Source organism: Triplophysa rosa, linkage group LG1, assembly GCF_024868665.1.
Source record: "Triplophysa rosa linkage group LG1, Trosa_1v2, whole genome shotgun sequence".
Lineage (NCBI taxonomy): Eukaryota > Metazoa > Chordata > Actinopteri > Cypriniformes > Nemacheilidae > Triplophysa > Triplophysa rosa.
The window spans coordinates 12,120,261-12,136,251 of record NC_079890.1 but is presented as its reverse complement, the minus strand read 5'-3'; the positions used below and the strand labels follow the sequence as shown (position 1 = coordinate 12,136,251).

The 15,991-nt window shown below is 39.2% G+C and overlaps 1 protein-coding gene across 9 annotated transcripts in view; it reads left to right on the top strand.

Moving 5' to 3' along the window:
• The first annotated feature begins 3,002 nt into the window (after nt 1-3,002).
• Nucleotides 3,003-15,991, top strand: part of si:ch211-200p22.4 (phosphatidylinositol-binding clathrin assembly protein) — a 59,142-nt gene continuing 46,153 nt past the window's right edge. For 7 of the 9 annotated variants that reach the window (XM_057347518.1, XM_057347509.1, XM_057347478.1 and 4 more), the window contains exon 1: nt 3,004-4,327. In XM_057347518.1, the coding sequence (XP_057203501.1) occupies nt 4,198-4,327 (130 nt within the window). In that variant the 5' untranslated portion in view covers nt 3,004-4,197. Of the gene's footprint in view, nt 4,328-15,991 lie in introns of all 9 variants that reach the window. The other 2 variants (XM_057347486.1, XM_057347469.1) reach the window with 1 other exon arrangement.

The following is a 15,991-nucleotide window of genomic DNA, read 5'->3' as shown; positions in this document are numbered from 1 at the left end:
TGAGTTTTGTGGCTACCATGTTTCAGAAATGCGTTGCCTTTGGTTAGGTAGTGGGCGGTTAGAATTTTAACTTTCAACTTCAGTTGAGTTCTCTTAACTTAATATCTTCTCATTGAAGACAATGTAAGTTTTGTCTGATTATTAATAAAAATGTATAAAATAAAAGATGCCTTCATTGAATGAACTATTAGAAAAAATTGGATTTTAATATTCTTAGATGCCTTCATTGAATAAACTATTAGAGAAAATTGGGTTTTAATATTGGAAATGTAAAATATACATTAAGCATTATTGAACTTCATCAAGTTAATGATTTAAAACAAAAACAAGACTCTTAATCTGATTCAACTAAACAACATTGCATTAACTTTATGTAAGTACCTTAAATTTACTGAAATAGATAATGTTACTTAAATTCAACGTAATCCAGTTATGTGGAACCTGTTGACATAAAAAAATTAATTAAGTTGAACATATCAGTTTTTTTGAATGTATGCAATGAAGCAATTGCCTTATAGTAAACAAGGAACGTGTTTCTTGTACATTTTCCAGTCCAGAAATCTGAACTACCTGCAGTAATGGACAGTGACATGTTCCCTGACTTTGTATACCAACCAAGGCCATCATACCTGAGTCTCATTCTTTTGGCTCTGACTGTGGGTCTGTCTGGAAGTGTCTACTTCTGTGTGCTGCGGTACATTTGCACAGGCTGTTGTCAGCCTGTAGTTGTTAGACCTGAGGACGACAGCATGTCAGGAGTGGTATAGCTGTTTTTAAAAGTGAAAAAAGGTGTGTGTTTATATGTATATGTGTAGGTTTATCTTTGCGCTAAAACACTAGTCACTTTGAGTAGTTCAACTGTCATTGTCTATCAGCAGTTAATTGTTCTGTTTGTTATACTGTATTTTCTGTTTATGTATATTTTAGTAGTGGCTATTGAAAGTGCCTACATACACTGTCTATTCAGTTTGGGATGAGTTAAAGATTAATGTCAAAACGCATAGTTATAAAAACTGCTTGGCGCTCAATATTTAGTTATCCTCTACAGATTCAGGGATGTGACCAGCTGCAGGAAGCTGAAGAAAAGGACTGGGGCCCAGTATTTACTGAGGGAGAGAAACCAATTTAAAAGACTCTGAATAGACTGTCAATCAAAATAAACAACACTCAGAAATCCTCTTACTGTGGTATAACACAATCAGTAATAGTACACACAGACTTAATTTAAATGTAATAAAATAAGTTTAATTTTCACAAAATACAAGATATGAAATGTGAAAAATGAAACTTTTTTTTCGTACAAACATTTACCCTAATTTTCTATTTACTTGGTGCACATTTAAGGTAAATTATTTTACATAATATAGCCTAGAATTTATCAGAAGAATTGGCATAACACTATTTTCATGTCAACGTTTCTTGTTTATTTAAGTAGCATGCTCTCAGGAGAAGAGATGATTAAGTTCAAGCAACTGTTGCCAAGGGCTACCGCTGGAACTAGTTGCTATGGTAATAGTTGCATGCGCATGCCTCTAGATGGGGCTGTCGCATAAGATGTTCAGATCACTTAAAACGTGCACACTGTATTAAGTATTCAAGCATTTCTGCTGAACAAGATGTTAAAACGTGCACATTGTATTACAGCATTTCTGCGGGATAAGATGTTATGGAAATACTTTATAAACAATTATTGTGTCTTAATATAAACACTTTCACATTCTTGCTAATGTAGTATCGTGAACTACATTAGCTTTTACATGAAAGATACAACATCTTACTTGAGCTTCACACACACTCGCACATACTAAATATTAAAAATAAAAAGTTGACGAATCCTAGCATCATGAGACATACTCTCATGCTCCTCCCAAATGATGTCAAGATTGTGGTTTTGCTCTTTAAACCACTTCCTCATAAAGGGAGGTATGCTGTACTTCCCTTATAGAAACACATTTCCTCTTGCTTATCTCAACCTCTTGACACAGACCGAGTTTATTTCGCTGAAGAAGGTCACATGTTACCTCAAAAAAAAAAATTGTATATTGGTAATTAGCAATGTAGTATTATTAGGCTATGTAAACCGTTTTGGATGGCTAAAATGAAGCGATTTTGTCTATATTAAATGTACAAATAGAATGTGTGAATTTTTTGTCTGTTGACCTGTTTTTGGGCACGTGGCATTTGAGTAACTTAAGATTTGTATAATTATAATGAATGTTTTAGAATATTTACCAGATAATAGGCTAGTAAATTAAAACTACACGCGATTAAGCGGGCACAAAAGAAAATTACTACGCTGTTAAAAATACAATCGTTCGCTTCACACGATCGTGCTCTGCTACATTTGACAGATGTCACAATACAGTGACGTTATCTTCACGTGTGATACATGCGATTCGCGCAGAGTGGAGTCTGAAGCTGGAGCTTAAGTGATGTAGAAGCCACACAATTAGCCTACAAGCACGTCAAAATATCGTTTAAAGACTGAATCCTAGCTTTAAAAAACATTCACAGTTATCGTCAGGGTGGAACGTACAAATGGTCTGCCCCATTTTTAACAGTTTCTTACGGAACTTAAATGACAGCAATGCTATGGTGTGCCAGCAGCGTGTCAATGATAGAACTGTATGGCGTAAGTGACCTTTTTGTTGGCAAGTGGCAATTAATAAACCATATAATTAAATAAATCAATGAAAATAAATAACATTTAAAAATAAAATGTTTAAGAACTTAAACAGAAATATGATTGCGATATCACATATATGAACGAGGTATTTTTGTATTAGAATTATCTTGAAATATCAGGGAATACTTGAAATAGCCTAAACAATTAAGGTGATACAGAAGCTGTCAGAGACCAGTGGGAATCTCAGAGGGCGATTCGTGTAGAGTGGCAATGCTATTTCCCATGAACGGCCTCACTGGAGAACGCCACTCGCTCGCATCCAATCACAATCCAGCTCTTCGTTCACCTGATCACAGCGAAGCCATTTTGTCCTGAACGGCTCCGCCAGCGCATTCTTCACCAAACCGGAATTACAGAGACCTGACAGGACGAAGCACAGCTACAGTAAGAGCGACGGACAGGGGGTTTTCAGCCATACCACCCTTAAATCTGCCCCGAAGAACTTGGGGTCTCCACGAGCGGGACCGTTTCGTGTTTGCGGACCAAACGGAGACTTTAAGCGGGACGGAAGGGTAGACAAACAGGCATCCGGTTAGACGCGCTGGCTCACCGGGCTGGAGTCCAACTTGAGCTGAACACTTTCAGTCGTTCTCTTCGGGATGCGCGCTGGACTTCTTTTTTTAACAAATTTAACCACTATTTTTGAAGACTGTAGACTTAAAGTTCGTCATTCTTAGCCACAAACCTGATTTTTGTATTAATAAAACACAGCTGGAGCAGAAATTGAAGTTTAGATATAATTGATCTACTCAGCTGGCTGGGCAAATAACTGTTAGTTTAGTTTGTTTTCTGGTCACGTCAGTGAACAAAAAGATTTGCTTCACGATTTGACAAACAGTTTCGTTTTGTTACTAGTATAGTTACATTGAAATTTGCGATTTAAAAGCTCTTAGCCAAGTCTCACAGGGTTTGGTTTGTACGTCTATGCATATTTCTTGCCAGCAAACCTGTCTGAGTTCTTGACTGGTTAGATCATAGTGCCAGGGTAATAATAGATTTATAAAGGGAAGAACACAACAGAACAGAGCTGGTCCTTCATTTGTCCAGCGTGTTTTCTTATCATAGGTCTGTATTAGTGAGGCTCAAGCTGGCTGACAGGTGATATTTTCTGCCTGAAACCTCTGAGCTGCTCTGACTGATAGCGATGACATTTTCCAACAGTTGTTTTGTATATTCAGACTTTAGTAGTATCAGTACCTGCTCTTGTTGCAAATGCTTTGTCAGTAATATTAGCTAACAAAAACTCCGTTTATCCCAAAACCAGTCACGGCATATCCAGTTGTGACAACATTTTAACTAGATATTTTTGTTAGGTAACTGAATTTTTTTGCTACATTTGAGCCAGTTGACTGGTTCGAAAAGCTACGCCACAGTTTGTCTCAAGCCTGTTCATTAAACTAATTAAGTCTAGTGTATTTTTTTATCATACACTATATTCTAGTGTAAAAACACACCTTCGGCAGTGAGACCAGGTTAAGTTTAGTGGTCATTATACATATCACTGAATAAAAATGTCAGGACAGTCTATAACGGATCGTATCGCGGCGGCCCAACACAGCATGACGGGGTCGGCCATCAGCAAAGCCGTCTGCAAGGCCACGACGCATGAAGTCAGTGGACCCAAAAAGAAACACATTGATTGTAAGTATGTCATAAAAGCTTTTGTAATTGTGTTTACATTGACATTTCCAAAAATTCTAAGCCTAAGTCTTACAGCATCGCTGGCAGGCAATTCCACTTGCTTTGCACATCTTCAGCTGTCTGGACACCAGTGATGAATCGGGACATGCTCGTGGTGGGAATGCTGATCTGTCTTTAAACACAGGTGGTTCAAGAAGCTGATGCGACTGTAACGTGCTGTTCATTTGTTTAGTGGCTTTGCTTTCCGCTGAGCGTATAAGCAGTCATTCTGGTCTTGTGATGTATGCTGTGGTATTGCAGCATTGTTGAGGAGTTCAATTCAACTGGAAATTGATCTATTAATATCTCTTCCTAATAAGCAGCCACTCCTTTCTAAATCTGCGAGTGCTGCTGTCAAATGTTCTGATGCATCATGTGGTGTACGTAAGCACAGAACAGGGTCCTTTCCTTGTCTTGTGTGATCTCATTTTAACAATCATTTTAGAGACGGTGTGGGAGCGTTGAAGGTCAGTACAGGCATGTGTGCAGTCTGGCGAGGCGTTGAGTCATTGATTCTTTTGACTAAAACAGAGTTAATGCAGAATGCAGCACATCGGCTTCATCCTCGAATAGGCCGTGCCACAGCATCCAAAGAAAGAGAGAATACAAGCAGGAGGGTGTGGAAGTTTGTGAACTTATATCTGATGGTTTAAATATGGATAGACATTCACACATGGTGAATGTGATTCCATGATGGAATGAGACTTTGCTAGCTATCGGCACAAATCTGATCTAGTCTACATCTGTTATTGTGGCTACACGTCGTGATCTCGTTTCCCCTCATATATTTGCTTTGATGGCCTGATGTGAGGAATATGCTGTTGTGGAGAGTTTTTTTCCTAAGGTAAAAGTCGAAGGAAGATGTGTGAATTGTGACAGATTGTTTTCTGTAATTGACAGCTTGTATGTCTTTAATTTGAATTTGATTTAAATCACACATAGTGTGGCAGGTCTAAATAAAGCCAGCTGGCATATAAATTGGCTTTATTTACTGTTTAGAGCCATTTTTACTCGTGTTTGGCTTTGTGGAGTGTTAATTTCAGTCCAAGACTGTTGCGTTGTAAAATTGCTGCAGCCATGAAGACGATAAACCCTGATTTGTTTGTCGTGTTTGTTTTTCTGATTCCCCAATGTTTGCAAAACACAGCTTCATGTTTAGTCTGGATTTGTTTCCTGTAGCAGCCACCTGTTATATAGTCAAGCAGCTAAAGTGAATTGAGCTGCTAGCTTTTTTGTTTCTGTTTACATTTTTGCCTGTCAAAAACAGAATTACTGAAGGGTCAGGGTTGCTCAGTTCCTGTTTTCTTTGAACAGAGTTTGAAAATTTTACCAGTTCAACTACAAGACTACACCACAATATACCAATTTATTTATACATGTATTATAATCTCTCAGAAGCTAAATGTCCTATTGTTGCTTTTACTCCAAATGCTGTAAGAAAATCAGGAACCCAGACACCAGACATTGACGTCGACCTGGCATTCTGCTTTTTGAAAATTCTTCCCTTATAGAAACTCAGAGATTACGTATTTTGTAGGCCAACCCGGAAGTTAGCACCGCACTGGTTGCCTCGACCTTTGGAAGATCGCAAAATATAAGATCTGTGATTAACAAAGGTTTATGATTTTTACACGTTTTGTCTATCAAGATAATCTTTACTAATTAACACAACTTTTACTTTTGAAGCCTAAATACAATCAACAGAAGTAAAACGCTAACATGCTGTAAACCGACTACACTACGGTCAACGTCACCACCACCACCACCAAGCCACCGCCAAGTTTTTCAAACTTTATGCATTATTTGTGAGATTTAAATGTGTGATGATGTCTAACGTTCCTGACTGAAGATTTAGACACTTTTAGTAACTTGTTAGCAACTGCCGTTTTTAAGGAGCAGGTTTCACGAGCAGGTTATTACTGGTGTGTTTTATGTCAGATTAAAACGTGAAATATTTAGGTTTTGTTAACCACAGATCTTATTTCAGGCAATTTGCCAAAAACTCATAAAAACAACCCACAGATTTGGGACGATGGAACCGGAAGTGCTAAAATGCTAACTCCCTTCCAGGTTTGCATACAAAAATACGTCATCTCTGCAGATCTCCATTATATTGTACGGTCCAGTTTGCATTAATTGTCCTATTTTAAGCAGACATTTACATTTATTCATTTGGCAGACGCTTTTATCCAAAGCGACTTACAAGTAGGAGAGCATATAAACATTTTGTCAACATGCTAAACGGTACCGTTAGTTTACAGAGAGCAGTGAGACAACAAACAGATGATGTACTCTGATCTCATTGGGAGCAGTGAGCGGAGCGGAGCAGGCTTATGGTACTGAAAAGGATTGGTGCTCAACCTTACACCGGAAACCAATAGAGAAAGTGAAGCAGACGTCACACCCTATGTTGCATGTTGCGGTGGTGCCGCCATCTTGGGAGGATAATACTCCACTGCTGTTATGTTTTTGATATGTACCGTTTCTTGTTTTGTTTGATATATGGAGAAATTGAATGTGAAAGAACCATGGTCAGGGGCTTTTCCTGAACGACTCTGCGTAATGCTATTGCAGTTTTTAACACAGCAAGACTGATCTACCATAGTTATATTTCCTAATCAAACAAGAAAAACAAAACACTGCATTGAATGCACTAGCAGCCATCCTCCCAAGATGGCGCAAAATTCAATGTGGCGTGGCGTCGATTAACGAGCTCTATAGGCTAAATGTGGAGCTGTTCCCAGATTGGTACAAAAATTACCCTGTTCAGGGCTGTACGTTATAGGGTTGTTCCGATTGACGATACTATCGCGTACATATCGGCGATAGCTGATTCCTTAAGACGATAGTTGGCTGTTTGCAAATATATGTTGCAAATTAATATTACAAACACGCATTGTGCATCTCTTCGTGCAAGAGAGCTTGCATTGCACGCGGCTTTTCCTCGCGCCAGAGATAGTTTGTAATGTGCGGGCTCTGAGTTTTCCACGCATGAGAGAGCTTGTGATGCGTGCGGCTCGGTCTTTTCCTCGTGTCAGAGAGAGTTTGTAATGTGCGGCCCGGGGTTTGAGTATTCCGCTCACGAGAGAGCTTGTGATGTGTGCGGCTCGGGCTTTTCCTCGCAGGAAATGCTATGCGCGTGAGGGTTTAAAACCAGCTCACGAGTTGTTCCTGTTTGGCAATCATGTAGCGGGATCTATGGCGCATTTGGATTAATGATATTGATTTACAGCAATAGTTTACTTTCTCTCGTTTAAAAGGTTGCGGTGGGAAGTAACAAGTTGCCAACTGCACTGAGCTTACACACTGATAGAATGCTAATTGCAGTCACACATGAGCATTTTCCACAAGCTTCTGTTTTTGTCCACAAATCCAGCTTGTCATAGATAAATGCCTAAATTGCCCCACCCCTCGATACTATCGTGTATCGGTGATCCACAGGCTGCTGATAGAACAATCTGTCGATAGAACAAAGAAAATATTGCCCAACACTAGTACGTTAACTTTTTTGCACATAGCACTGGTGCTACAGAGGCTTAAAGTTTTGTAGCACATGTCAAACAGTTGTATCACAAGTATAAAACATCTGTTATATTAGAAAAAAATATACACACAAAAACAAGCCCGGATTGGCTAATCGGGAGGAACTGGAAGATTCCCGGTGGGCCGGTCTGTTTTTTGGCCACGAGGCCTGGAGTTGTTACGCCACTGCAGGGGCGGACTGGCCATCTGCAAATGACGGAATGTATGGAGGGCTGCTGTTGGTCATGAATGCCATGGCCAATTTTAAGCCATACTCCGCCCCTGCATAAAAATATTTATGTGTAGTTTATCACATAAATAGGCAGGTAACTGACGAAGAACATATATGTTACAGTTGGGTAAATTAGGGCCACATAGTTAAGTATATATAGCCATATAGTTCTTTTTTCTATTTAAATTTTTGAGTTCTTTGTTTTCCATTCTTTTACTATAAAATAATTACATATTTGTCCACATACTGTAGTATACTATAGGGGTGGGAAAAAAATCAATATGGCGATTTATTGCGACATTTCAGCCCGCGAGACGTTATCGATACTCTGGCACAAAGTATCAATTTTTTTTCAAATACAAAAGATCTAAATTCATACCTACACTGTGCTTACCAGAACGGCACTACCCACATATTTCTTGTGGCGATGCTCCCAGATTACGGATGGTCAGATGAACGGAAATTGTAATTCACAGCGGAGAAGAAATACGAGCATAATGGCGGACCAACAACAAATAAGAGATGCGCCAGCGTCTTTTAAATCAAAAGTTTGGGCGCACTTTGGATTTCTTAGTGAATGTAAATAAGTAGGCGTGGTTAACTCGGCGCTCTGCAAGTTAGGAATACTCTTTAGACCTTCTTTCAATCTGTAGTTTCGTGATTTGCTCCAGTCCGGCGCTTTCTCTCTCACCCGCAGTGCTCGTGCAGGGGTGCAGGTATCTGCGCGTGCATATTAAAAAAGCTCATTCTCATGTATTTCAGAAGTCATATTGTTTTGTAAAGCTTTAATAGTTTTTATAAAGTTCAACTTTAGGCGAGCCGAGGCGAAACTTGCGTTGAAATGCGCAATGATCCTCATAGCGTGAGCGCTTTGACGTGAGTATTATATTATGTACTGTGGTAAACTGCAGTAAAATTCCTCCTTTTGCAGATACAATGGTGTTTTTGATCCTTACTCTTATTAACTAAACTAATATTTACTATAGTAAGTATACTCTAGTGTTTATGTAGTTTATCAATTTACTACTAGAATACTACAATTTACTATAGTAAAAGTTATAATACAATACAGTGTTTTTAATATGGATGTTCAAGTTAACCAGACTTTTATTTTGACGGGTCGTCGCAAAGATTGTGGTTGACGATAGCTTTTTTCAAACGGTGTAATGCTTATGAAATAAACTCTCAGATCAGCTCTGGAGATGTAGTTCATGTGTTCACATTCACACAAAACAAGCAGATGACATATTTATAAAGCCAGATCGTGCCTCTGCTATTCCTTCCCTGTTTCCATGTTGCGGAAATCACAGGGCTCTAAATATGGACTCAGTGCAGCATGAAAACAACCTGTAAACGCAAAAAAACGTCTAAATCACGTGCAAAACTGAATTGCACGCGTGCTACACTGGCAAATTTATTCTTCACACAGACAGATTTTTTCGTAGCATGTGCGACATATATGTCGCACTGTACAGCCATGCCGTTACAAAGCTCATCTTCAGATAGCACATCCATGAACCATTTGTTGGGCTTCTTGAAGCATAACGTATACAAACATGTCCATGTTCCTGCTTGAGTGTGTGTTTGAAGCTTTCTAAACTTGTGTTATCCTTGTTTAATACATGTTATTGCAAAAGCTAACTAAAAAAAACCTTTCCAGTCCATTAGGTTCAGACCAGAGTGCATAGGTTTTTATCATTCCTCTAGTAAAAGAACAAAAACTTCTACAGTGGGCAGTTAGTTGACAACAGAATTGATCATTGGATTGGTGATGCTTTTAAGAAAATATACATTTATTTTTCGTTATTTCAGAGACCGTTGAATATCCTACAATTCTACATATGGAGAGTAAGAGTTTATTGTGACCATTATCTTACCCATTCCAAAAACGGGTGCTGGTCAGTCAGTAGGTGTTGCTTACATAAGAAAGACGCAGTAGACACCAGACTTTACAGTTGGGGTAAAAAAATGCAAGTCTTACCCACTGCTGGCCAAGGCTGGAGTGTGTCCAGATTGAAGATTTTGAAGTGGTCTGATAAAATAATGCTGTGCAGCAAAGACAAAACAACCATTCTCATAAATGGCACCCAGCCATTCAGAATACAGATTACCCTTCAGGATGCTTTGTGTACTGTTACAGCCATCATCTCTAAAAGGGCAAACTGCTCCAGAGATAAGTAGCTTTTACTTATGAACTCATTGTAATTTTGTGAATGATGGATGTTTAGCTATATTACTTGAGATGCTTGAAAACTTGGAGAAATGCACCCAGTACCCGCCAGGAACCTGTTCCTTGAGGAACAGGTTCAGTAATGTGATTTTTTTAAAGAGAAATGAGCTATTGTATTATAGTGTTATTTGAGGATCATTCAGTATGAGGACACGACTTCACCACTTAGACATACTGCATGACACATTGCGTCTGTTCCCATCTCACACTCGTAGTGCTGATGTGGCCTATTTAAAGCTGCTGAGGGCCTTTGGCAGCTTGTTTTTGTACCTTAAGAAGAGCCCTTGGCTCCACTTCTCACATCCCTCTGCTAGGCCTGGGTCTTTATTTATGACGCATCTGAAGGAGAGAATTCTCACATTTCATTTAGTCTCCTACATCCCATAAATACTGCAAAACTACACGTTTTTAAACATTGCTGTAGTTTTATTAAATGTTTATTTATAAAATATAGTCCTTTTTACTGCATAAAACTAGCATTGTTTTATTATGAATGTTATTACAGGTGCATAATAATGGGAACATTGCTCACAGCAGACGATGTGAAGTCTACACCGTAATTATCTTGAGATTTATCATTGTTTTGAGGGTGCTCGGGGCAGAGAATTTCACTTTTAGACCTTCAGCATGCTAAAAGCCTCTGTTGAGTGTGTAGATTCTCTAAATTCATCCCATTTAGCTCACTGCCACTTTAATAAAATGTAAAATAAGAGGTGAATCTACTAGGTAAATTACTTTTTATCTTATATGCTAACTAGTGGGTTGTTGGATGACAATTAGTTGACATCTTGGCTTACTTGTATTAATTCACAATACTTTCATCTGAATAGTTTTTGAATAATTGACAAATGTATAAAACAATGCATAAATGTCTAAGCTGGTATGCCAATAAACACAAACAGAATTTCTCTTTTTCCCTCTCTCACTCTGTCTGTCACAAACACCCTCTCTCTCTTTACAATTAATCTATGAAATCTATGCCAGTCTCCTTTGTAAAACCTGAACATGGAAGGTACGTCATTGTTAATTCTAATAGTCGAAAAGTTTCAGCTTTTAGTTTTCCTGACTCTCGATCTGAATGTGAAGTGTGTACTGATCCTATTGTTTTTCTTTTGTCCTGCTCATAAAAGTCTTGAGCTTTATAGAAAGCTGCTAGCCATACTTTCATATTGCTGATTAGCTGTAAAGCTGTGGTGGTAAAAAATGAGAGAGAGAGAGAGAGAGAGAGAGAGAGGGAAAAAAAAAAGTAGGAATTTCGTGCAAGAAATGGCTGTGGTATTCCACAAAACCATGTCATTGAACTCACCATCCAGGAATCCCATGTAGGCCTTTTACAAAAATGTCCCAGTCATCATATTTATGTTCCCAGAGCGCTGATCTAAGACCGGCTTCGTCTCCCAAACCATCTTGCAGTCTGACCCCAGATAAACACGTTTTCCTCTTTCAGCACTTCACAATCACAGCAACGAGGCCATCAACACACAGCTGGGAAGGAAATGGAGGTAGAGATACAGACATGGCAAACAAGCTCTCAAAAAGAAAACCAGCTATTTTTATTAGAGGTCCCAGGTTCCCCGAACAGAGGCAACACAGACGTTTATTTGAAGAATTCTCTTTGCATTCTCCCTCAAAATAGCTGAAACAAGCAGCAGATAAAAGACTCTGCACGCCTATTAAATTCAAAAACATTTCTTTGCTCTTATCTGCAGATGAGAAGGGCTAGGACTTGCTTTTAAGCATAAAGTAAGCTCAACAGGTCTGAGTTTCTCTAATCGCAGTTATAATTTTTTTCCACATAGCAGTCCACTCTTTTTAATTAATTTTATTAGTGAAAACATTGTTTTGATGCACCTTTTCATGTTCTTGAGTTGAAACTCTTTTAATGAACAAACTGGCAAAAAGGGCATAGTGGTTGCATTGCCACCCCAGGACTGTTCTGTGACCCATTTTGGGGTTTCTTCACATTCAGACTGAATCCTAATGTACTGCCTAACTGCAGAACCATAGGCGTAGTATGTACAGTAGTAGGGCTGTCACGATATCATATTTTCACTTCATGGTTATCGGAATTCTCTGTGAAAGGCTCCGCATAGTCCAGGCGAATTGCGCTTTCGTTCTGTGTTTTGGGGTAAAATGAAGCTCGAAAACGTTGAGAGACGGTATAGTGTTTTCGAACAATCCAACACTCCTTTGTTTCTGGAGGCGGGGTTTACATGACGTATCCAAATAGCCTCTGTGCACGTGGCCACACAAACAACACACCCATCTATTACGTAATGGCCATGGACCAATGGTGGCTCGAGGGTGTTTACCGGCCAACACAAACTTTCCCGAAGAGTTCTGTTTGGTTTGCTGCTGCGAACTAGTGAAACGAATTGTCGTTTGGACCAGATTTTGTTCGAAATCAGGTCACAGATGGTCGTTTTTTGATTTCGAATGTAGTATGCTGAGCCCTTAACTATGTTATCACGATATCTATTCAAGTGTTTTTTAAGGGACAAATAATACTTAGTCAAATTCAAATATTTATTTGTTTATTTTGTTTTTTCTCCTTTTTTGGCCAACAAATCACACTTAAAATGTGAGCGTAAGAATTAGAGAGAGAACGAGTTTTGTGGCTGTCAATGCAAAGCTTTGATCGGGTGCTGAAATATTTGCAATATTATCATGTGTAGAATTAATACAATATCGATAATCATGGGTTTTAATATCACAGGTATTCTCAATACCAGTATATCGTGACACCCCCAGTATGCAGCATATGTATGCCAGCTTGAGTGAGAACATTTCCATTTTTCAAGATTTTTTTTACTTTTATTTATTTAGCAGAGGCTTTTATCCACAGTGACTTGCAAAAGCGAGGGAAAATAACAAAAGTGATTTATTTTAGGATGCAGTAATATGAGAAGTACTAAGATTTGTACATTTTCCTGTTGCTGCAAACAGTATATCATTTTCTGTATAATCTCTATATCTGGTAGTTTGGTAAAAAAGATCATAAACAATGGACACAAAATGGCAACAGTATTCATTACCCCTTGCATGTTGATCATAACTAAAATGACTTTGGAATATTGACCAGCCTCAGCTTCTAGCAGCTCATGGGCTAGTTCTGTGATGATGGAAGCAGAAGGGCAAGTACAACTAACTTAGAAGCCGTGATTACAACATTAACATGACAGCTGTGACAGTTCGGAGGTGAGCACCAGCTACGACAGCTGGACAGACTGTTAGGCCACCTGGTCAATTTATTTCCTCGTACATATAGCGCAGGCTTCCGGCCAGACTTCCCGTGCCTCATCAAGACTCAATCCTGATGAATTTGTTAGCCCAGCCGCTGCTGAGAATAATCATGCTTTGAATCAAAAGCGCTTTCATTTGTAATTTCACTCATTTTTCACTCTTGCATTCAGCTCGTTTCAAGTCTTCGTCAGGCAATTATTGATGCGATGTGAGTGTTGGAGCACAAACCCAAAGATATGTTAAGCTTCTGTCATCTGTGACTGGTGACAGGCTCGGCCCGGTGTGGAGTGTTCCAAAGGTTTCGTTGTGTGTCCGTCTAACAATAAGACTTTGACACAGGCAGACAGAGAGAGGGTGACCTCATCACTCGGAGGCCATTCATTTGCTGTGCTGCGGTGACATCACTGGGCCGCGGCTTCCCGTCACCTCTTGGATTCGATTGTCGCCGCTGCACCTCATTTCATGCACTGGTGCACACACCTCAGCATAGAAGGATGCAGGTGTATGTGTGTCGGGATAACGTGAAAGCGTCATTGCCTGTCTCTGTGAAATAGTGTCAGACGGTTTATTTAAAGACTGTGGTGTGAAACGCAGTCTTTTCTCTGTGGCTCTCTGGGAATCTAGTTGTGTGCCGAATGTAGCACTCCTAAGTAAAGGAGATAATCATAGATTAGTTTGATATGCGGTAGAGTGGGGTATCGACGCCAACTGCCACACGCTACGTATTGTGTAATACGCATGTCACGTCTAAACTGATAAAGATGCATTGCGTTTCAATTTCTTTTGCATGAATTGCTTTGCGCCTTGCAGAAGCAGCTCTGACCACTGAGAAATGCCGCTTCAGATCTTTCTCTCTATTGCGGTCTGATTCTTCCTTAGGGAGGGCAAAAATACATGTAAAAAATCGATACACGAGTTTAAAGTCTCACTATATAATTTTGCGTGAAAAAATAATGGTGATGATTGTATCAACATAGCCCTAATGTTCAGCGTGTGAAGGTTCTGATTCGGGGTGTATCTCCAGGGCTGTAATCAGCCTTACATTCACATACACTCCCTGTGCTGCGCGCTGTCTGCTGTTGATGCACAGGAACATCGAATATTGCCGTTTCTCTCATTCTCTTATTTGTGCCTCGCTCAGTCTCTCCGTTTAAGACGATGGACTTTCTGATCAATACCGTCCAAATGTGTTCTGCTCTATCTGATTCAATTGGCACATATCCTCTGTTAAGAATCAGATGAATTTCTCTCTCTCCCTTTCTCCCAAAGGAGCCAATCAGCACGCAGACTTTCCTCCTGACCGTCAGATAAAACAAGCAAGATCGAGGAGAGAGTGAGAGAGTTGCTAGTGCAGAAGCTGTGGTGCAGTCCAAGGCAGTGTTTTTAATGAAAACCAAATGAAATTAGTTTAATTAATTTCAGTTTAAGTAAATTTACGTTTTCAACATTATGTAAAATAAAATAAATAAAAACAAGCAGCCCTGTTTTTTTTTAAAGTAGCCACAGTATGTAAATAGGCAGTACACTTAAAAAAAAACCCACTAACCCTCTCTCTTTCTCTCAACAGGTATTGGTCTGGCTTTTGTTGAAACTAGTAACTTGGTATTAGCACCTATTGTATTACTGCTCCTGTATGACATATTGCTTTATTGCTCCCTAAGCTCTCTGTAAGTCACTTTGGATAAAAGCGTCTGCTAAATGACTAAATGTAAATGTAATGTAAAATAAAGGTGCTTAAAAGGTTCCAGTGATGCCATAGAAGAACCATTTGTGGTTCCACGAGGAACCATCTCTTTCTTACCTTTTCGTAATCTGAAGAACCTTTTTTGCCACAAAGAATCTTTTGTTCTTCGGATGTTAAAGGTTCTTTTTGGAACCATTTAGACGACAGAGGTTCTTCTATGGTATCGAAGAACATTTCGAAGCACCTTTATTTTTAAGAATGTGAGCTCAAAACAGTCTGAATGTGAAGAGGATGAAGAAGAGGGATTGTTCACCCCACAATGTAAATTTCATCATTCTTCACCCTCATGTCATTCCAAACCTGTATGACTCTGCACAACACAATTGTTCTTAACTATTACAATCGTTTCATACAATTGGTTTGTACAAAGCCGTTCTAATTTCAGTTCCGGGTCAGATTTGCGTCACTCCGTGTAATTCCCGGCTACATTTGCCACACTACGCGGTAGGCCAATCAAAGATGAATCGCCGAACGAATAACTGCCTATTATTAGAAAATGAAAGTGTTTTGACACCGTGTATGTACGTAAACTTGTTGTTGGACACTCCATAAACTAAAGTAGGACCTTCAAAATCACAATATTTACTCTTTAACCAAATAACATGTGCCCTTATTGACTTCTGTTGTATGAACACAAAACCACTGAGACTTTTC